The sequence below is a fragment of the Martes martes genome, assembly GCF_963455335.1.
Source record: "Martes martes genome assembly, chromosome: 3".
NCBI lineage: Eukaryota > Metazoa > Chordata > Mammalia > Carnivora > Mustelidae > Martes > Martes martes.
This window is the reverse complement of record NC_137890.1, coordinates 181000034-181023861: the sequence shown is the minus strand read 5'-3', so window position 1 is coordinate 181023861 and position 23828 is coordinate 181000034. Positions and strand designations below refer to the sequence as shown.

Here is a 23828-nt window from a genome sequence, read left to right as displayed (position 1 = left end):
AAGAGACAGTGCTTAATAACATCAGTTATATAAGGGAAGAAGTGAATAGTGGCCTGGGAAGGCTATTGGTTTTGACTAAAAGGAGGCCAGTTGGGACTTTTGAGCTTAGATAGAATGGTAGGAAAGGAAGATAAGACTTCAAAAGGTCAAGAAAAAGTGGAGGGGAACAAAATAGAGATAGTAGAAAGAGAGGAAATTGCTAGGTAAAGACAAATGGGAACTTCTATCACCTGTGATGTTCACTATTTCTTGTATATGATATAGTAGGTATGTAATAAATGTTTGCAAACTCAGTGACTTTATTATGTTTAAGATGTAGAAGGAACCAAGTGCCGTTCTTGAGTGTGTGTGTGTGTCATGTTGAAGGGGTGGAGGGTAGAAGGGCCATTAGGAAATAAAAGAGGAGGAGGGAGAACAATGAAGGACAGAGGCAGTTTTCACCTGGAGATGGGGAGCACAGAGGATGGGAGTATTAGAGAGAAGAGGACAAATCTCTAGGTAGAATGGGGAGGGAGAGAAGAGATTTATACAGGCAGCAATATAATGTTAGGCTGGAGCAGAGGTAGATGAGTGATTACATGCAGGCATACTTGATATTAAATACTTTTATGTAAAAAAAATGTATCTATTTCATTCTCTCAGAACAGGTTTTAGTGTTAAACCTGTATCAACAAGGGCCACTGGATAACACATGCCTTGACTTTGAAGACTTTGCCCATCTCATTTTAAATTTGTTTGAGCCTTCAAAAATGTACAATATGGCTTGGCCTGGCCTCAGCTCATGGCTGAAATGAGAGGGTCACGAGGTTCAGATCAATCCTGCCCAACATCATGGGCTGGACTCCAGTTTCCAGTCAGGAAATTTAATCTCAGCATCTCCCTGTGTTTTTTGGACCAAGGATGTAGCTGCTTGCCGTTGGCCTTGGGGAGGCCATGTCTGTTTTTCTACCCTCCATTCCCTTTTATTTTTTTCAAACTTAAAAGCTAACACCACTGATTTCTCAAGGTAGGGGGGATGTGATTAGGAGTTTTAGTCTGTTGAAATGTGACAAAATCTTTTCTAGGCCTTCATTTCCTTGTCTGATATGTGAGGGGGTTGGACTTGAAGACATCTTAGGTCTATTTCTGGCTTAAACATCCTTCTTACATGCAATAAAAGTGCTGGCTTTTATCAGTTTTAACAAGACAACTCCACCACCCCACCACTTTGTGGAGGCTCTTAAGATCTGAGAGAGAAAATACAAAGAACCGCTGAGCAGCAATATCTGAAACCGCCTGCAGAGACCGCAAGCCAGAGTGTTAGGTCCAAAGATGCTTGGAAATTATGGCAGGACTTGGCTTTTTCTTTTCTTTTTCTCCTCCACCTTCCTATATAATGTTAAGGTTCCACATAGTAATTATTTTCAAACTTCCAAGTCATGGCATTTGCCTAGAAGATTCTGTATGTGTCAAGGTGGCCCTGTACAGAATCTTTGGAGATGTAAGATTGAGTTATTATTATCCTGTTTATACAGAAAGCTATGAAGCCCTAGTTACCTACTGTTTGGATTACAGGCAGTCTTTTAGGGTAATAAAATTGGATATTTGGGAGGGGTTTGGAAGCTTTCATATAAGGTGCTCTGCCTTCTTGGCCTCTTAGATTATCTTCTAGCATTAGGGACTGAGAAGACAATTGTAGACCTTTGAACTGTAGGGGCTGGGTCACATCATACCCATTTATGTTGCTTTGTGTTTAGGAAGTTTCAATCCTGGAGCGCTTACACCCTGCATTGCTGGGTAGTGTGTCTGAGCATTTGGGGTGGATGACAGTGCAGGCAATAGCTTTAGGCAGGTTTAATATTAACTGTCATCCTAATACAGATGACATCCTGATGTACATATCTATCTCTACCTTTCTTGAGCTCTAGTCCAACACATCTAACTCCTAGACCTTTCCTTCGGGATGCTTTACCCACCACTCAAACCCAGTGTATCTGAAACTGAACCCAGCAGCTTTTCTCCAAACAAACATCTTCTCTTCACTTACCTAATTTTGCCAACAATGCCTCTGCTTTCACCCTTCCCCAGCCCACAAACTCTGTGTCATTTCTGATTCTTGTTCACTGTCAGTGAGTACAACCGGGTACCCACTCCTCATCTGTCCTTTCCATCCCAGCTGCCTCCTCTGCACCTCACACCCTGTGAGCTCACATCAAAGCTATTGCAACAGCCTCCCAATTGGTCTCTGCCTCCTCTCCACCCTCTCCAGCAAGTGTGCTCTGCACTACTGTGCTAATCTTCCTGAAGGGGCACTTACCACCCTATTCTCAACTCAGGTGTCTTCAACGTCTCCCGTTGTCTTCCTCGCAAAATCCATGTGCCTTTTCTTGGCATTAAAGTCTCTCTGTGATTGGAAGCCACCATCTTTACCTATTTCCCCTTTATGTAAATGGAATGCTCTGCTGGTCCCCAATAAACCTTTATACTAAAAGCTATTTCCTTCATCTTAGCCTGTCTAAATTTACCCCCAACTTCATGGTCCAGCTAAAGGCCAGTTTGTCTTCATAAAAGCCTCCAAAATCATCTCGACTGGAAACAAGGCCTCTTTTATATGACTGTTAAGACAGGGCTCATGGACCATACATGGAGCTAGAGTGTAGCTAATGTGTATTTACCTTAGGGTTTCTCCTAGAAGAAAGAGGTTGTATCTTTTACATCTTCCATCTCCCAAGAACCTAGTACATTTGGTTCTATTATTTATTTACTGAATAAATCCATGACTTCATCATGGCAGAAGTCAGAATACCAAAGAACAATTTTCGGACACATTGAAATTTCTTTTCAGAAAGTGCTTATTGATCATTTTGGTAATTTTTCTCTCTTCATAATTGATGACTAGATACTCATTTGGGACTTTTTGCTACTGAACTATTTGATCTCTGAGTTACTTTCTGACAGTTGTATGAAGCACAATAGTTATGGAGCTTAAATTGGTGCTGGTTAATGGCAGCTTGCTGAATAAATGTATTAATTAGGTTATTATTTCTATTTTTATTGCTACCTATCTATAATCATTTGCATCTGTTTGAACTAAGGTCTCTAGATTTTGTATAAAAGTCTCCCTTTCGATAAGAATAAATGTGCTGGACAGAACTGATAGTTGTACACACACAATCTTGGGCAGGGCTGATCCCATGGTCTATTTGTCTGAACAAAGTTATTGCATCTGTCATGGTGGCCTCCTCTACATGATTCTCTTTCCTTCTGGTTCTGGTAACCTCACCCTGCCCATGAGCTTTTAGACCTAAGAGTGGTCATAACTCTGCTGCCATGAACTACAGTATCTAGCATTTGCCTTGTGGCCTCCACACCTTTGCCAACAGTACTTTTAAAAATATACCTTCCTCCTGTTGCCCATTTTTGAGTGTGCCATTTGCTTTCTGCTGGGCTCCTGAATGGGATAACATGTATGTATATACCACATGCTTTTTCACAGCTCCTTTTGGGCAGAGCTTTCCTTAAATCTTAACCCTTGGGAATACAGGGAGAGTTTCAAGATGGCGGCCATTAGAAAACTAGATGGAATGACCACAAAGTTATTTTGAAAATGTGATGTTTGTTACTCTCCACCCAACCCCCGCCCACTTTATCATGAACTTCAGAGAGTCTGGAGCCATTTAAGGTATGCTAGGTCATTCATAGCTTTGTTTTTATCTTCCTAGTAACTCAAAGAAGATGGTGAAAGACCGATGAGTGTTTTTTTCCTCCTCTTTCTCACATCTGTATGAGGCTGAGCCACGAGCTTGATTTCCAGAGCCACAGACAGAGGAAAGAGCCACTTTCCTCCCAGAAAGCACAATTGGTCTTACAGGTTTCTGAGCAAACACTGCATTGCCCTGTGAACAAGCCTGGCCCTTATGGAGCCTAAAAAGGAACAAGTGGTCCAAGGGCCACGTGTTGAAGGGTATCCTAGGCCTGAACAGGAAATGTACTCAGAGGAAAGTTACAGTAACTTCACCAGTTCTGTGGTCAGGAGGGAGGTGCTCTGTGCCAGGGAAACCAGCGTCACCTTCACAGTGTGTTCACAAACATCGTGGGGCAAGATGGTTGAAAAATAGAAAGCTTTCATTTGCTCTGGTTCCTGCCTGACATGTTAAATTCTGTTCAGTCAGAATTTTAAAAAAGGAAACGACGTGATTAGGATCTTAGGATCTGACGTTTAAGCTGCGAAAGAAACTGATTGTGATGTGCAGAGATGGAACCCAATGAAGTTCTTAAGAGGTTCCGAAAGAAAGTCACATTGCTAATTAAAGACCTATCATAGCTCCTTTTACCGCTTCCTTAATGTTTCAATGCAAATCTCCGTCTTGAGTGCTGTCTACTCCACTCTCTGGTTCACTAGCCTCTAGGTGTCATTCTGTTTCTCTGTGGTGCTATGATAGAGAAAAGGAAAGATGGCATATCCTAAATTAGACATGATAAATGCATGCAATTCACAAAGGTCCTGAGGTTAAGAATTTGCCCAATGAGGTTTAGACCGAAAAGTGACGTTATATATGGACCAATGTTCATGCTCCAAGTGTTTTGTACAAACTTGGGCGAGCTGAAATAGGAGAGCTGAGATGGCATCATTGTTGGTTGTGGATCTGAAATAATTTAGAAGAGGCATTTCATGTGACGGTATTGTCTGTAGGCCTTATCTGGGATCCATCATAACCTTTAGGAAGTCTCTGAAATCATAAGCAGAATGTTTTATGCACCTGCATTACAAGCCAAGAAAGTTTGGAAACATACTTTTTCTAAATATGACCATGAAATCAAGTGAATCTGCTGAATGCACAAAGTTGGCTTTCTGAATAAAACATTCATGACTTCAAACATTATTCCTAGAAACATAAATAAATAAATAAGTTTAGCTTTTCCATTATTTGTGCGACCTTGCTTAAAAAGTCATTTTTTTTTGTTTTGTTTTGTTTCGTTTTCAGTTGTCTCTTCTATAAAATAAAGTTTTGGCTTAGATCACCTCAAGAGTTCCTTCCAGCTGAGCACTCCAGCAAAATGTTGGAGAAAATAAAATTTTAACTTAGTTTTGTCCTGATTCCACCCCATCTACTCCCCTATTCAATGGTATTTTCCTCCCTAACTCTCACTTCTGATACCATCCAATTATCTGTCCAACTTTGAGAAGATCTAGAATCAATCACTGAAATTGTGTTGAAATTTTGATGCAAACTAACAGAGGAAAAAAAAAAAACCACCAAAAGATTAGAAGTCATGAAGCATGAGCCAAGTCATAAAGGTTACTTGTCCTATCAACTTGGGCAACTTGTTTGACCTCTTTAACCTCAGTTTCCCCATCTGTGAAATGCACATAGAGATGACTGTCCTAGTTATTTATTTCACAGGTTAATATGGAGTTCATATGAGATAAAATAGGAAAAGGCACGTTGTAGCCCTGTGAATGTAGGCCACAATTACTAATTTAAGTCAATGTATTTCCCAATTGCCTTTTAGGCTTCATCTTCTTTTGAAATCCAAGTATTAACTGAATTGGTGAGGAGGGTCCTTTTAGGGGCAGGATTTCTTCTCTGGTGCTTGGAACCACACCCGAGAGATGGTTATCCACTCCATCTGTGCAGAGAGTTGATGGGTTATTAATATAGTTATTGACCTATTTACAACAGGCAAAAAGGGAAAGGTTTTTTTGTTTTGTTTTGTTTTGTGTTTTGTTTTTTGTTCTTTTGGTGACCAGTTCTCATGGAAGCACAAGCAACTTCCCATTTTCTAAGTCAGCTGTATCACAAGATTCACAGATTATCTGTGGGAAATCTTTTAGCTCACACTGCCTTACTTATAAGGAGCAGATAAGTACCTTTTCACCTCCAGTCTTACTCTTCATGTTGCCTGTTGTTAAGGAGGAGTTGTGAGGGAAAGAGGTTTGAGGTTACAGCTTCCTGTCTCCACACCTTTAGCTGATGTAGCTGCTAGGAAAGGCTTTGAAAGCAAAGCACTAAATTCATCATCAAAACAACTTGTCAATTCAGTTAGAGAAATGTCAGCCAAGCGAATCTTTTGATACCAGAAGCAAATACAATTGATGGATCGACAATGTTTCTTTTTTACTGCAGTAGGTTTGACCTAGGTGGACCTTGCTGAAATACTTACAAGAAGGAAAGGAAAGGCTACACGGAAAGGCTAGGTCTGCAAAGACCAAAATAACCTGAGAAGGGTGCTCTTCATTCCTAGCATGAAAGGACTCAAATACAAGATAGTATAGGGAAGCTAAATATTTCACTAATGTCTTCTGAGCCTGGGTATGTTCTTAAATTTTGCAATGTGTTCTTAAATTATTTGATGTCTTGCGGATTCCCTGAAACTCAGGGAACTAAAAATACATTTCAAAGCCAAATATCATTTGATGTTTCTGTTATTGGTAGCTATGACTTATCCATGTTAATACTCTTTCCAGTAGAGTGAGGGGTGCACATTTTCACAATGCTCCATTTTAAGAAAAAAATAAGAATTATTGTGTCTACTGTAAGTTATAATGATCACATATATTCAGTATCATTTAGAGAAATTGGTTATCTTTTTCTACCACCAAAAGTGAATTTCCTTCATTTAGTGTGTCTTCAAAGCAGAAGTAGATTTTGAAATCCTATGAGTTGGTTTCTTACTTAGGTTTCTCTACATGGTTGACAAGAAACAAGGTGGGACCAAGGGCTATCAGGATATAAATGATGATAACATTAGATGCATAGCACCTAACGTTAAAATTATGTGTTGACATGGAAGGCAGAGAAAAGTAAACATTAACAAATACATTGGATGTCTCTTTTTATCAAATGGCCATGTCATCACTATTTTTCAAGTTCTTTTCCAACAAATTTTAGGACGAGGAGTCACACAAAAAAGGACTTTTCTTTCCCCTTTGGAGTTGTTGGATGTGCCATCAACCAGGAGAATATCGACTATGTAACCCCCAGTCAAGATCCTGAGAACTTGGATTACTCCTCTCTGAGAGATTGTGTAATTTGCAGTGCTGAGGTAGAATGGGTTCAGAGAAATCCCCTATAACCATGCTCACGTTTGAATTTGGAGGCCCCATGTTGAGCAGAAGTAAGGTCTATCTTCCAGTTATCACACTACATTACGCTTTGTGAGGGAAAGCCAGTTTCAGGAGAGAAAGACCGCCACTTCTCCCTTGTGCGAATGGAAAACAGTGAACTAAACTCCAGGGAGTCAATTAGTTTTGAGGTAACTAATATGCTCTTTGCAGTGATCTCTTAGCCTGGAAGAATGTCTTTTTCATAGCTCAGATGTCTAACCTTCACCTCAGTTTCTCATAATGAGTGAAGAAGAGATGTAGGTAAAAGAAAAACAGTGTTACTTACTGGTTGGTCTGTATGGCCTGAGGAGAATCATTTCTAACTCCTCCTCTCTCACTCACCACATCTAAGCCAATGCCGAGTTCTGTCAGTTTTAACCTGTACATACTTCTTGAGCTCATCCACTTCTCTGTAATCATAGTTCAGACACTTATCACCTCTTACCTCGGTCACTATGGTTGGATCCTAACTCGTCTCCATGTTTTTACACTTGTGCCCTTCAAATTTGCCTTCCACATTTTTACTAAAGTGGTCTAGAGCAAATGCAATCACCTTTCTGCTTAAGATACTTCAATAGGTCCCCATCACAAGCAAGAGAGCCCGAGCTGTGAACCATGCGTGTTTTGCCAATCTTTTCTTTTACAAGTCATGGTCCAGCAAAATGGAGGCAGCTCTAATTCCCTACGTCTGCCGTACGCTTTCTCACCTCCTTATCTCCTCTGCATAGACCCTTCTTTTTCTTTCTTGGTCTTGTATTCCCTATAGTACACTATCTCACACCCTATTCTCTACCACATACTCTCCTACCTCACTTCACCCCGACACAAAGCTCACCTCGCAAGGCTTTTATTTAATAAACTTGTTGAATAAATGCATGCATACTTCCACATCAGGTCAGCAGTCACCTTGAGAAATCCTTACCTGATTTTCTAGTAGCCTGCAGAAATGCCCTGCAGATCACTGTGCCGCTATCTTAAAAGTAGCTGTTTATGAATCTTTCTTTCCCACCAGACCGTAGCTGCCCAAGGATAGAAACTGAGCCCTGTTCTCTTTGGGAAATAGACTTTTTCCTTCCGTGTGCCTCTTGGGAGGGTGTCACATTCTGAGTGATACAGGACATGTTAAGCGAACTACTGGAGTATAGATGCTAGAGCTTTTCTTCCTTCTTCCCTCTTCCTTCCCTCTCTCCCCCTCACTGTGGGTGCTAGGAAGAGGAACCCAAACTGGATCCAGGGTTTCTCTCCAGCTTTCCTCGGTTTTCCTGCTTATGCTCCCTTTTGTTACCCCAGCAAAGAACTCCTATGCTCGTTTTTTTTCCTTATGTCATCTCTCAAAGGCAGGGTTGGAAGAATTTGATTGCCCCTTGACACAGAATCCAACTAATTAGGGACAGTTACAATCCCTGGAGGTCTCAGTAAGCAGGAATACCAGCACCTAACCCGGACTCCCTGAAAAGCAGGCATTTCTTGCTGGATTTGGCTCTTTTTAATCAGAACTGGCCCAGTGATTCTTTCTAAGTAAATAAAAATAAAACCAAGCAAAATGAAACAAAACAAAAACAAGTTGAATTTCCCTATTTTTTTTTTTTAAGATTGTATTTATTTATTTGACAGACAGAGATCACAAGCAGGCAGAGGGGCAGGTAGAGAGAGGAAGAGAAGCAGGCTCCCCGCTGAGCAGAGAGCCCTGTGCGCATGACCTGAGCCAAAGGCAGAGGCTTTAACCCACTGAGCCACCCAGGCGCCCCATGAATTTCCCTATCTTGATGGGTTGAAATTTTGGTTCCTTACATGTGCTTTTCAGTGCTTTAAGGGGGTTTTGAGTGAATAATAAATGAAGCTAATGTTGTTGTGGAGACACGAATTTTGAATAATGATTTAATGAGATGGTAATCAGACCTCGCTGCTGATAACAATGACACAGTCAGATTACCACCTTTCACTTATTGATTATTTAATGAGATCTTATCATTCACACAGTAGTATAAAAGAAACATAACAGATTGTCCTTGCTCAAAGAAGACCCAGAAACTGGAAGTCTAGAGGAAATAAATACACATAAAAGCTTGAAGCATATGAAGCAAGAGGTGTTCCACATGTAGAACCTGACCAAATGGCAAATGAGTGACACAGATAGTAATCATTTGAGACCTAAGAAGGGAGAGACGCTCTAGGCCATGAGCTTAGTTAGCAAAGTATGGAAAGAGGAATGCTCACACAGTATGTTGCTGGGATGTTAAATAGTCCGGCTGATTGGGAAGATTGGGTTTGAGGAGATGAGACTGGAAAAACCTGTGGAGGCCTGGGAATTGAGGATAAGAAATGAATTTTCAATTGTTAAGTCACTAGTTCTCAAACTTGACTGCAAATTAGAATCTCCTGAGAAACTAAAAATACTGATGTCTGGGTTCTATACACAGAGATTCTGCTTAAATTGACCTGGGAATCAAGGGTTTTTAAATTGCAGGTGATTCTAATATACTGTCACCTTGAGAAATCTGTTACACGACTGTGATTTTCAGCCCTCACTAAATATTAGAATCAAAGGAGGAAGTCTTTATGACAATACTGAAGATGACCCACAGAATGGGAAAAAATATTTGCAAATCTGATAAGATTTATCTATGATAAGGAACTTGCATCAAAAATATGTAAAGAACTCTGATAATTCAACAATAAAAAGGCACTCCAGTTAAGTGGGCAAATGATCTGAATAAACATTTCTCTAAAAGTGATAGGCAAATGGAGCACCTGAGTGGCTCGTTTGGTTACGTGTCTGCCTTTGGCTCAGGTCATGATCCCAGGGTCCCAGGATCGAGCCCGGGACTGGGCTTCACTGCTTGTGTGCTCTCTCTCACTCTTTCTCTCTGTCAAATAAATAAAGTCTTTAAAAAGAATGATAGATAAATGCTTAAAAAGCATGTAAAAAATGCTCCACATCATCAGTCATTTGAGAAATGCATATCAAACCACAATAAGATACTGTTTCATATCCACCAGAATGGCTATGGTAAAGAAAATGAACAATACCAAGTGTTGGGAAGGAGGTGGAGAAATCAGAATCCTCAGACACTTTCGGTAGAAATGTAAAATAGTGGGTGCCTGGGTGGTTCAGTGGGTTAAGCCTCTGCCTTCAGCTCAGGTCATGATCTCAGGGTCCTGGGATCGAGCCCCGCATCGGGGGCTCTCTGCTCAGCAGGGAGCCTGCTTCCCCCCTCTCTCTCTGCCTGCCTCTCTGCCTACTTGTGATCTCTGTCTGTCAAATAAATAAATATAATCTTAAAAAAAAAAGAAAGAAATGTAAAATAGTGCAGTTGCTTTGGAAAAGTTTTTCAGCTCCTCAAAAAGCTAAACAGAATTACTGTATAACCTAGCAGTATAACCAGCACTCCTGGTATACACCCAAGAGACCTGAAAGCATACGTCCATACAAAAATGTATATACATCAATGTTCATAGCAGCATTATTCATAATAGCAAAAAAGTGAAAGCAAATGATGAATGGAAAAACAAAACTTGGTATATATATACACAAGAGGATATTACTTGGTCATGAAAATGAATGAAGTCCTGATACATTTTGCAACAGAGATGAACCTTGCAAACATATGCTAAGTGAAAGAAGCCAGACAAAAAAGGCCATATAGTGTATGAGCCCATTTATATGAAATGCCCAGAAAAAGCAAATCCATAGAGACAGAAAATAGTTCAGTGGTTGTCAGGGGCTAGAGGAAAGGAGGAATGAGGAGTGGTTGTTAATGGGTATGGGGATTTCTGTTCGAAGGCAATAAAAATACAATATTCTGGAATCAGATAGTGGCCGTCCATTTGCAATTTGTGAATATAATAAAAAAAAACAACTGCCAGAGGGAAGGAAGGTGGGGGGATGGGCAAAATGGGTGAAAGGGAGTAGAAGATATGACTTCCACTTGTGGAATGAGTAAGACTTGGGAATGAACGGTACGGCATAGGGAACACAGTCAATGGTATTGTAAACACTGATGTGTGGTGATAGATGGTAGCTATGTAGTGGTGAGTGTAGCGTAACTATAGAGTTGTTGATTCTCTGTGTGGTATCCCTGAAACCAATGTGACGTTGTGTGTCAACTATACTCGAATAAAACAAAATAAAACCCAACCACTGAACTGTATATTTTAAAAGGGTGAACTTTAAAAAAAGAGAGTGGCTTTATGGTACATGAATTATATCTCAGTAAGTTGTGTGAAAAAATGAGAAGAAACAATACAAATCCTTTCTTGTGTCCAGCATAGACTAATTAAATCAGAATTTTTGGAAATGGGAACTGGATATAAGGTTTTTTTTTTTTTTTTGAAGTTTTTGATGTACAGCCAAAATTGAGAACAATGCAGGTGATGGAAAGCTGCTAGTAATTTAGTTCTATGCACCTTCCTTTCTCCTAAAGCAAAAACAAAACACCTGAGCACTTGAATGCAAATCCAGGGCAAATTGTAGGTTTTATTTTAATAGATTTTTATTTTATTTGGGTCTTCAGTATGGGTGCGTGGGGTGTGGCTTCAAAAAAACCTTTTTTTAAAGAATGCAAATACGTAGACAATTATTAGCATAACCCAAAATAACAGCAATTTTTTTGGGATTAAATTTTGAATCAGAGACGCAAAGCCATTCATTTTTTTGAGAAATTCATTGTTTAAGAGCGACGGAAAATTTAGAGAAATTTGCAAAGTTGATTCTTAGTGGTTAAGAATGGTGGTTCTAAGTGGTCTGTTGCTCAGGCGGTTGTAGTTGGGTTTTTAGTCGCAGCTTTGCTCACCTTCTATTCAGTGATTTTAGAGAGGCAATGGGGATACAGTGGGAGACAAGATGGAATACACGTGTTCTCTTCCTCATGTAGGTTTCTAATACCTAGCTTCAGGTTCTTTGCTTTAAAAGTGAAGAGATTGAACTAGATGGTCTCCAGATTCTTTGATCATTTACTGGAATAGCATTGAGGTAGAAAAATGGAGTAGAGGGGGAGCTCTTGTACACCCCTTCTATCTCCTGCGATTTAAGAGAACAAATATGGGAAGTTCTTGAGAAGTCTCCTCTCAGAATTTGCTTTGGAAGATAAGTTAAGCTTTTTGGGTTATGTCTTCTCTTACTTTTTGTCCTACTCTTGGAAAGGCCAATCAACAAAGTCCAAACGTTTCAAAACATTTTAGTTCACAAAAGCCTGTATCACAACTTAAAGCCAAATCTATTTGTGTATCCATATCAGGTGTTCCAAAGCCATTTCCAAGGATCCCACTCAATCAGGAAGATAAACAATTAAGCATGATTAACATCTTTGGAATCTTAGTACAGATTCAAAAATTCCAAATGCGTAGCTGTGGTGCTCAGTGCCAACAGAAGGCCACATTCTGCCCTCCGAGTGAAAACACACTGCATTGTCCCAGTCAAAGGAGGATGCAGATAATATCAAAATGCAAACTTTAAAACTCTCACTATAATTTTCTTCCAAAGAACTCCTGCAACTTCATCTGCCAAGAGAAAGCCTTTGCTGGAGATCTGTTTATTTTGTTAATTAATATGTCTTGATTTCAGGGGGGAAAAAAAAAGTCCTCATGCTCTTATTCTAAGCAAATGATTTTTCCTTCTTCAGAAAACAAGATTTTGGTGAAGCAGTTGCCCATGCTTGTGGTGTACAACAATGAGGTCAACCTGAGCTGCAAGTATACCCACAACCTCTTCTCAAAGGAGTTCCGGGCATCCCTTTATAAGGGAGTAGACAGTGCCGTGGAAGTCTGTGTTGTGAATGGAAATTACTCCCATCAGCCTCAGTTCTACTCAAGCACAGGATTCGACTGTGATGGGAAATTGGGCAATGAAACAGTGACATTCTACCTTCGGAAGTTGTTTGTTAACCAAACAGATATTTACTTCTGCAAAATCGAGGTCATGTATCCACCTCCTTACATAGACAATGAAAAGAGCAATGGGACCATTATCCATGTGAAAGGTAACACATAACTCTACCAGGGCACCGCTCTAAAGTAAGAGTTTTCAGTGGCAGTCTTGAAAACTAGGTCATGATCAATGGTGGGGTTGGATAAATCCCAGAGAGGAAGTCTATACATTATAAACGGGTGATATTTTGCATATTTTGATCCCTTTCCCATTCTTCTATAAAGTTCAGAAGGAAGGAAATGTACTCAAGTGCCACTCCCATGTTTAACCCATTCTGTTCTATTTTTCAGAGAAACATCTTTGTCCAGTGCAGCCGTCTCCTCAATCTTCTAAGCCATTTTGGGCACTGGTGGTGGTTTGTGGAGTCCTGGTTTTCTATAGCTTGCTAGTAACAGTGGCTCTTTGTGCTTGCTGGGTAAGAGAAGCAACACTATTTTGTGTAACTTTTCCATGCATGTGTAATCTGAACACATTCAAGAAATTTGCCCATGTGGTTCATTTTCTGTTTAATACATGATTGTTAGTATTATTGCTGTTATTTCCCTTCTCTTTTTGAGATGAAAATCTAATGTGAATTCTGTTTTCCAGAAGGTAGTAATTAGGTGGCCATGCAAAAAAAGAAGCTGAAAAGTGGGGATCATGTCTTAGAGCCAGTTACTTTTCCCCATTTTGCAATATCATGATGATATATAAAATAGTTTTGATATACACAAATGTATAAAAATCTAACAACTTGGGAATTGAGGCACTGAAACCAATGCACAATTTTTGTTCAGAGTCCAAAATTGTGAGAAATTTGGTTACTGAAATTATGCATTCAAACCTAGCAAAGAAACTAGGTCTGTTTATCTGAGTCATATTTTTATCTCCTCTGAAGCAGTTGAATTTCGTGAGGCCAAGTATGGTTGCTGTCATTATGAAACCATAATGGGAGTTAGACTTTTCTGAGTTCTCAGCACTGAATTAGAGTTTACCAATTTGTGCAAATGTTCATGTAATGAGCTTGGTGTATTTTTCTTTACCTCCTTCAAAGTTGAAGGTTTGAACACATCTTGATGACCATATCCACTGTTAAGATGGGACTCCTTTACCAACGGTCTTTCCCTTACTCATAAACCTCCCTTTCTCATGTACACAGTGTGGGACAGAATGTCTCCTGCATTGGTTTCACGTTGTCTTTGAGTTTTTTCCTATGTTAGATGCATGTGTGAGTCATTTCTTCAATAAGAAATGTATGCTCCTCAAGGATAAAGGACCATTTCTCTTGATATACACCATCCATGTGGTATTAAGCATTTTTAATGCTTAATGAGTGCTTATCAGATTTATGCATTAATAACCTTCCTAAGGCCAAACTAAGGACTTAAATGAACATATATTTAAGGGATATTCTACACATTTAACTAACCCATAGATGGGTCAGTGATTTCTGGAACCCACACCTGGTGAAACCATTCTATTTACTAAAGACTTGGTGCTGGGGGAGCAAGGCAGGGGATGGACAGAGGTGAGGGGGGCAGCCTTGGGTTCACAATCATGTAAATGATGGATCTAGGCTGAGGATTTTTTTTTTTAAAGATTTATTTATTTGAGAGAGAAAGAGCATGAGTGTGAGAGTGGGGGGAGGGGCAGAGGGCGAGAATCCTCAAGCAGATTCCCTGCTGAGCACCGGATATGGGGCTTGGTCTCATGACCCATGAGATCATGACCTGAACTGAAACCAAGAGTCCAATGCTTAACCGACTGAGGCACCCAGGTGTCCTACCTGAGATCCCTTTATTTTTATTTATTTATTTATTAAATTATTATTTTTTTTATCATGTTAGGCACCATACTGTATGTCACTAGTTTTTGATGTAGTGTTCCAAGATTCATTGTTTACATATAACACCCAGTGCTCCATGCAATATATGCACTCTTTAACACCCATCACCGGGCCAACTCATCCCCCCAACCCCCTTACCCCTCTAAAACCCTCTGTTTGTTTCTCAGAGTCCATAATCTCTCATGGTTTGTCTTCTCCTCTGATTTTCCCCCTTCTTTTTTCCCTTTCTTCTCCTACTGTCCTCCATGCTATCCCTTTTAAACTCTGTTGGCCTATTTCCAAAGTCCGCCTCTCGATCCATCCCCACATGCTGCTAACATTTTGGAAAACTCTAGGGCCAAGGTGGACATTGGTTAGGCTGCCTGTTTGCGTTATCCGTCTCTTCTGCAGAGTAGGGAACAAAGTGGCTGTTGATTCCTAGAAGTCCCTTATGCTAGATAGCAACTTGATATTTACCCGTCTTGCTTCCTCCAAGTTGCCCCACCCTGAGACCCTTTTTTTTTAAACATATTTATTTATTTTTCAAATTTATTTCTTTTCAGCGTAACAGAATTCATTGTTTATGCACCATACCCAGCGCTCCATGCAATACGTGCCTTTCATAATACCCACCACCTGGTTCCCCCAACCTCCCACCCCCTGCCCCTTCAAAACCCTCAGGTTGTTTTTCAGAGTCCATAGTCTCTCATGGTTCTCCTCCCCTTCCAATTTCCCTCATCCCTTCTCTCCATCTCCCCTTGTCCTCCATGTTATTTGTTATGCTCCACAAATAAGTGAAACCATATGATAATTGACTCTCTGCTTGACTTATTTCACTCAGCATAATCTCTTCCAGTCCCGTCCATGTTGCTACAAAAGTTGGGTATTCATCCTTTCTGATGGAGGCATAATACTCCATAGTGTATATGGACCACATCTTCCTTATTTTCGTCCGTTGAAGGGAGCCTTTTATGTAGAGAAATATTGCTTAAATTCTTCCCCTGATGTCAGTTTGGTCCCTCATCTTTCTAGATCTCGGGGTCTTCATACAAGTTACGTTCCCACTTGGAACCTCTGTGGTGTTTGCCCATGATTTTAGAGGTTAGAATCTTAGTCCTTCTTTTTATCTCTTGGGAATTTCAACTTCTTAATCTAAAATGTAGGTGAAGTGGCTTTATGGGTACACTTCCAGGACAGGTGCTTCCTTGTAATATGCTGACTTAGGTCAGTGTCATTTACCAGCTTTCCAGGAAATAGTTTTGAGACTTAGTTTAACTTTTGGTGGTGGGAAGGGTACTGCTCATTATTTAAAACTTATTGTAAATACACATTAGAATATCAGTTACTACAATCAGGCACTAACTGGCTCAGTGACTGAAATCACCCAGAGGAACAAAAGCCTTCTCATTTTCAGTGAATTTAAACAATTCACTTTCAACTTGGAAACATCGTAGATGCTACAGGTTTTTCTTTGGTAGCACTACTTGCTTTGTCTTGATAAAACTTAACTTTGGTCTTATTCTGTTTCATAAGTTCCCTGTGAATTAGGAAGAGCCAGTGCTTGGCATGATCTTATCTTCTGCGGCCTCTTATAGTCGATTAGGTTGTCCAATAAGAACCCTTTATTTGCCTAGGTCTTCGTACTATCTGACCAAAAGGGTGTGAAATAAATATATATCTTTATTTTATAAGATAACATCACATTCCCCACCACCCTTGGCTCATCTTTACTTGCTGCTGTTACTGTTTAAGCAACCAGCACCTTGTTGAGCAAGGCAGCCTGGCCATTAGGGATCCCGAGAGGTTAGCCATTTCCTGGGTCCTATTCTGGGAGCCTATTTTTGGCTGGTCTGCACTATGCCTTGGTGTGAGGTGCTGTTCTCCGGAACTTCCTGAGGGCTTGTGATGTGCTACCGTAGGCAGTTGTAGGCTGAGCAGGTTTCTGGGAGCAGCTGCACATTCTATCCCAGCTCTTGACCTGTTGCTGACATTTGAATAAATAAAGTGCTCCCCTCTACCAGCCTGCTGCGGAACAGCACCTGCTACTGTCACTCATTCCTCCACTCACCCAGCTGAGCTGGAAAACCTATTCTCTTTCTTAGTCTAAAGGAACCTTTTTGAAAACACGGTCTTCTCCACGATCAGTCACAATGTGGGGAATGTGGACAGTGTGTGGATAGGTGGTATCTTCCTTTAAATCAAGCGTGCCCTTGAAGACTGTGTCTAAGTCTTTAAGTGGTCCTGAAATCACACATCTTTAGCGGACTTAATAGAACAGTGAAGACCTTATCGGGGCTCCTCTACCAGCTATAGTTGTATTTGAGTGTTTGGGGGCAAAGACTGCCATTTGGTGTTCTGGCAAGGGAAGTCAGAGCAGGAGTAAGTACTAAAGTGCTTTCCAGGGTATCAGCAGCAGCCTTCCACATGTATTCAGAGGCAGAGGTTTCCTTGCCCTTATCCTGCCCTGACATAACCCTGTGCCCGAGAGAACGCTGGTCCTTATTTATGGAAAGGATGTAAAGCCACGATGTTTGAAGAGCAACTTTCCTCACCCACTTTGTTTCCATGGCTACCTCTCTTGAATGAAACTCCCAATTATGTCTGTTGAACACTATCCTCTTCTTCGTTTCAGCTGGATAACCCATCCATCATTTATATCCTAAACGATCAAAGCTGAATTTGTAACCTTCTCTTACAAATCTACTTCTCCTTTTGTCCTGCCTTATATCCGTGGATGGAACAGCCTCCTTCCAGTCTCCCAGGCTCAAATCATTGGTCATCTCTGAGGATGGGCAAAAAGGAAAGGTCAAGCAATCCGACAATATTCATTCTAAATTTGGTCCCATGTTTTGTACCATTTGCTTCCTTTTCACCCCATTCCTTTTCATGATCAGACTCCTTAGATCAGGATTTCTCAGTCTTGGCACTATTGACATTTTGGGCTGGGTAATGCTTTGGTGTCAAGGGCTTCCCTGTGCAACACAGTGTGTTTAGTCACATTTCTGGCCTCTACCCACTAAATGCCATAGCATTCTTCCCAGTGGTGACAACCCCAAATACCTTCAGACATTGTCAAATGTCCCCTGGGACAAGGGATAGGGAGCTGGCAGTGTCAAGGATGAGGCTTAGGAAGTCTTGGGCGATTGCATATGCAGAAGTGTCACTCAAAAACACTGGGAGAGGACCAGACTTTGGGGGAGGATCTCAGTTTCCTTTTGGACATGTTTTGTTTGAAGTGTCTTCGAGGTCCCATCCAGAGATATAAATTTGGGTGAATAGGTAGTAACTGAAGCTGCAAATGGGGATGAGTTTGCCTAGAGAGAGAGGATGGAGTGAGTAAAGGAGGCCTGTGAGGAGCTTTAACACTGAATGGCTGCTTAGAGAAGGATGAGCTTGCAAAGGAGGCAAGGGAGGAGTAGCCAGACGGTTAGGATGAAAGCCATCATGGTGCCTCTTATGGAAGGCAAAGTGGAAGAGCGTCTCAAAAAGGCGAGAGTAATCGTTAGTAGAGAATACCACCAAGAAGTCAAAAGATGAGGACTGAAAAAGATGAGGACATGTTAGTTGGATTTAGTAATGTGGAGGCCAGGGTTTTTCCAGCTTGCTCATGCTCATTTGACAAGCCTCAGGGAGGAGCATGGAAATAAGACCAGGGCAGGAGTCACTTGCTCACTTACTTGTTCAAGTGTTCATGTCATTCACGTGCCATGTATCTACGCATCAGGCCTAGGTGCCTAGAAATAGACCTTTTTTTTTTTTCATAATAGGGAATTCTGAATTCGGAAACCCAGGTAGCTATTTTTAGAATTTTTATGGGTCTTTTAACAAACATGTAAATGTTGCCATCACATTGGTTCAGAAAAGATGCTCCTAACCTCCAGTAAAAACTATGCTAAGATTCATGGTGCATGTAACTCTTGCTCTGCGTTTAGTATTGCCCCTACTTCACTCATCCCTGATAGAAATTCATCGAGAAGGAGGTGAATCTGAGGAACAGAGATAAGTGACACCATTATCTTTATGGAAATGTACATACACACAAGAGAATAGGAATGTAACTTGTTGTCTTGAACTATACCTCTCCACTAATTTGGACTCCAGGGCTATGAATTTATGATTATTTCAGACTCTAGAGAGGTGAAGGTTCCCTCGGATTAATGATGCAAAAATGGCTTGTTAAGCAAATGACAGATGTAAGAAGATTGCGGTGGGGATGCTTAACCTTTCCAAAGGAGGAAGGGCCTTGAAGAGTATTTACATATCAAGAGTGGATATATTAATTAGATGTGCTTTTGGAATTTAGATCAAATGACTGCATTGAGGGCAACATGGGTACCTTCAACCCAAATACCTTCTTTGATTCAGATTTTGCATGTTAATTTAGAAGAGTCCAAAGAAGTTAGGTTTGATTAGGCACTATCCTGGTCCAAGGCACTCGATGGACTCAGGTGTATTCAGCTCCATTTGTCAGTCCATGTTCTGAGTAGTTGCCCACCCCCCTCCCCGCCCAGTCTTAGAGCCACTCCCACTACATCCCCTTCTGTTCCCTGGCCCCCTTCTCAGAGACACTTCTCTTTTCTGCAGATGAAGAGTAGGAGGAGCAGAATCCTTCAGAGTGACTACATGAACATGACCCCTCGGAGACCGGGGCCCACCCGAAGGCACTACCAACCCTATGCGCCAGCACGCGACTTTGCAGCATACCGTTCCTGACATGGACGCCTATCCAGATGCAAGCCGGCTGGCAGCTCTTCACCTGCTCAACACAACTGCTCTGGATAGGAAAAACCTGCCTCGTCTTCAGCCGGCCACGGGCTCCTTCTACAGGCTCTTCTTAGGCCACTGATGCCAATTTTTCTTTAACGACTAGACCGAATAACATTATTTTGAGACTCCGAAATGAAGTTGAAGAATACTATTGTGGCAGTCTCTATCTTGTAGTGCCATGACCCAAATTCCAACTTACCACGTATTTATTGACTTAAGAGGTTATAGTAGAAAACAAAAAAAAAAAATCCATGGATTTTGTTAACCTTGAAATCTGTTTTGCATTTCACTCCTTTCTCACGCACCTGAACGTTGTGGTCAAGTGAAATGCGATATGGAAGGACGTTTTAGATGGAGAAGAAAGGATAGAAAAACATTCCTTTTGGTTAAATGGGGGTTTAGGGTGGGGATGGTTTAGAGTGGGGGAGGAGAGGGGACGGAGGCTTACACATTTCAAAAATCATTAAAACACTGTCTCTCATTCCTGAAATGAACCACTTAGTTCCTATTTAATACTGTTTTAGTTTAGAAAGATATAGACATTATTTTTTTTAATTTTTTAATTTTTAATTTTTTTATAAACATATAATGTATTATTAGCCCCAAGGGTACAGGTCTGTGAATCGCCAGGTTTACATACTTCACAGCACTCACCATAGCACATACCTTCCCCAATGTCCATGACCCCACCACCCTCTCCCCACACTCCTCCCCGCGGCCCCCTCAGTTTGTTTTGTGACATTAAGAGTCTCTTTTGGTTTGGTTTTTTGATGAACTCTGCTCATATTTAGTCATCTTGACCAATGGAATTCATTTGAAGAAATTTGAGGCAAACAGTCTTGCTCTCCTTTACTCCCTGTGATGGGAATGCAATGTAGTATTCACAATATGATTTGAAAAGCATAAAATAGTCTTCCCCCTTACCAAGGAAGAATGTGTCAGGAAATGAAGCCACTTGATGTCAAAATCACTTGAATACTCTGAAGAAGGTTTACTTCTTCAGAAGATCATTCCTGTCAAATCTATAGGGGGCTTTTCTGTTCCCTATATTTCAGGTTTGCCTGGTTGGTCTTTTTGTCATCTGTGTGGAAATCTGAAGTGGGAGACTGAAAGGACATCCAGAGCAGTGATGGTACTCTGAAAAGGGGCTGTTGGTATTCATGAGGTCATGGGGGATGAGTCCCAAGAAACTTCTTCTGGAGGAGGAGAATAGAAGGGAAACATGTGACTCTTGCCAATGTACTGAGGGGGGTGGCCAATATCTGGTGGAAGATTTCCAGAAGACAGAAGGAGACAAGGCGAGAGTTCCTTTACAGTGACTTTATATGATTTAGGGCTCAGAACTCCAGAACTCTGTGGGTTCAGCTGTGTGTTTACCCTGGAGTTCCCCTGATATGGAAAAGTATTTTGGGGTGTATCTTTTAAGACAGCATCAAAGTTCTCAAGATACCCTGCAAAGCCGGACCCTGTAAGACCTGATCTTGTCATGACAATGAGTATTTTTCTGCCTCTGGTTGGGGTCCACTGGTGTATGCCTGGGGACCTTGAAGAACAACTTTACTCCTGCCTTTACAATTTGTTTCATGCTTTGATTTACTCAGATGTTAGAGAAGTCTAGGTTTTGGAAGCAGGTAAAATAGATCTGGTCCAAGTCCCATTTCTAGTTGGCCTTAAGCAAGTCACTGACTTTCTAAGACTCTACTCTTCAACTATAAAATGGAGGTAATGATCATAATTGTTTGTCCCTATACTATAATCACCATCAGGTCATGGCCCAAGTTTGTTTGTTTGTTTGTTTTTTTCCTGCTTGTCCCTGGCACTAGTACCATATCTGACAAATAATGTTAGCTACTATTATTATTGTCATATAAATAATGTATAAAGATTAAACTGGGGGGTACCTGGGTGGCTCAGTGGGTTAAGCATCTGCCTTCAACTCAGGTCATGATCTCAGGGTCCTGGAATTGAGTCCTGCATCAGGCTCCCTCCTCAACGGGGAGTGTGGTTCTCCCTCTCCCTCTGTGCTCGCTCGCTCTCTCTCTCTCTCAAGTAAAAAAAAAAAAAAAAAAAAAAAAAAAAATCCTGGGCCATGCCCCGAGAAGGTAGAGAATATTGTAACAAATTTAAACCCACTATCTGGGGATAAGGTGCTATAAAATCCGAGAGCCTCTTAACTTCCACCATTTTCCTGTTTTGGAATATTTTACCTTGTTATGAAATGTGCAGTGTTCTGTCTCCCACTTTTATGTATAAAAAGAGGTCTTCTTTAATTTTTTCGTGATGTGGGGAGGGGAATCCCATGATTCCAGCAGAAAATATTGTACTTTGGTTGACTTTGAAATGGGCATCCATTCCATGAAAATAATTAATCCAGAGAAGGTCAAACTCACTAGAACTGGAGTGACAAAGAACTCTTGAATTTATACTGGCACACGTTCTGCATTGCTAGCCTCTTGGCACACAGAGTTCTTTAATCTAAGTTACTGAATTGGATTTGAAAATGATAGAGCTAGAGAATTTTATAAAGAGCAATGGCAAAAAATAAATTTAAAAAATGGAAAGATCTGATCTTTGGTAAAAAAAAAAAAATGGTTTTATTTTCTGATGGGAAAAATAGGTTTACCAAAGATGAATCACACTTTAGATTTCTCTTACTCACTCTGAACAGAACCAAAGTAGAAATGTTAATAGGGAAGTCCATTTTCACTATTAGTATGAGCCAAGAAATGGTTTAAAAACAGTGGTTAGAGCAATGCTTTTACAGTTTCAGATATGATAATTATGAAGAAAACAATGTCATTTGCTGCTATTATTGTAAGAGTCTGATAATTAGTAATATTTCTATAATTTTTGATTGTGAGCTCACTTATTTTGGGCTGAGCAGGCCAAGTTAAAGAGACCAAGTGTACATTACATTCTGTGTATTCAATGGTAAAATTACTGAACTACCGTGTGCCTGTTTTTAATTTGAGCTTTAGTATTTGTCTTTCAGGGCAGGTATGTTTAACTTTTGGTCATGAATCTGGAGAAAACTTGCTACTTAAAAATGGTGTGGGATAAATCTTTTTTTTTTTTTTTGTAAATAAATCTCCAGTTCAACTTTTTAAAAATATACCAAACTTTCATATATTAGTTTTATTTCAAGCAAGGTACGCTCCTGGTTTGTTTACTTGGCTTTAGTCACAATCTCTCATCAAACCAATGGTTTATATCTCTGGGATGTGTGCATTCTGTGTGACGTGAATGCTCTGTGAGAGAGATTGGACTTTAGCCTTGACCCCATCGGTCCCTTGGGTTCACTAAGTGAACCACTAATTCTCATGGCAAATTTAATGGGGATGTTGATGGTTAAATGGATGTCAGATCCCTTATTCCAGCTTTTTGCACTGCTGGATAAGAACCACGGCCTACCCAGGGACTGATCCTAGTGTTAAATTCAAGTACATGCTGGAGGTTGGAGATGGTGGCAGTGATGGACCCAGAACCAGGGTCATCACTGCCATAGACTGGTTATTAAGCCAAGTCAAGGACCATGGCAATGACTTTCTCAAGTCCTGGACTGAGTGACTTCTTGAAATTTGAGGCTTAGGAAGTCTCTGTTCTAGATATACGCATACTTTTTGACATATTCCTCCTCAAACATCACAGGCATGTTCTTACCTCAGGGCTTTTGCACATGCTGTTTCCTATATCTGGAATGTCTGTCTCCAGATATCCACTTGGTTTTCTCCCTCATTTCCTTCAGGCCCTTGCTCAAATGTCACCATCTACCATAGTTAACAACCTCCCCACCCCACCCCACCGAACCCTATGTGCTTTCCTGACTTGCCTTTTTTCCATAGCATCTCACCCTCTCTTACACTAGATTTTTTACTTATTTATTTGTTTATTGTTTATTTCCCCAAACTGGAGTGTAAGCTTCATGAGAGATGGAACTTTGTCTGCTTTGTTGGTTGCCGTATCCCCAATGCCTAGAATAGTACCTGGCATGAGATAAATATTTATTGAATGAATGACTTTAATATACCTTATGGATTAATGGTCAGTTTAGATGTACCAATCACATTCAGAGAAGGAGAAAGACAGTTCTGTTTTCTACTTTTCTATTAATAAGGACCAAAATCCATTTTGTCAGTGAAACTGGAAGTAATACATATATATATTTACTGCTGAAACTGGTGAAAGAAAACCTGTTGGATGCAAGTTCATTCACATTTTAGAAATTTTTGTGCAGTGAGGAAAAC

General features: G+C 40.5%; 1 protein-coding gene across 2 annotated transcripts in view; it reads left to right on the top strand.

Moving 5' to 3' along the window:
- The window catches only part of CD28 (CD28 molecule), a gene marked incomplete at its 5' end in the record, with an annotated part of 29359 nt that extends 7724 nt beyond the window's left edge, over nucleotides 1–21635 (top strand). For both annotated transcript variants that reach the window (XM_080798570.1, XM_080798569.1), the window contains 3 exons: nucleotides 12709–13065; nucleotides 13304–13428; nucleotides 19402–21635. In XM_080798570.1, the coding sequence (XP_080654696.1) occupies nucleotides 12709–13065; nucleotides 13304–13428; nucleotides 19402–19530 (611 nt within the window). In that variant the 3' untranslated portion in view covers nucleotides 19531–21635. The remainder of the gene's footprint in view (nucleotides 1–12708; nucleotides 13066–13303; nucleotides 13429–19401) is intronic.
- Between the last annotated feature and the right edge of the window lie 2193 nt (nucleotides 21636–23828).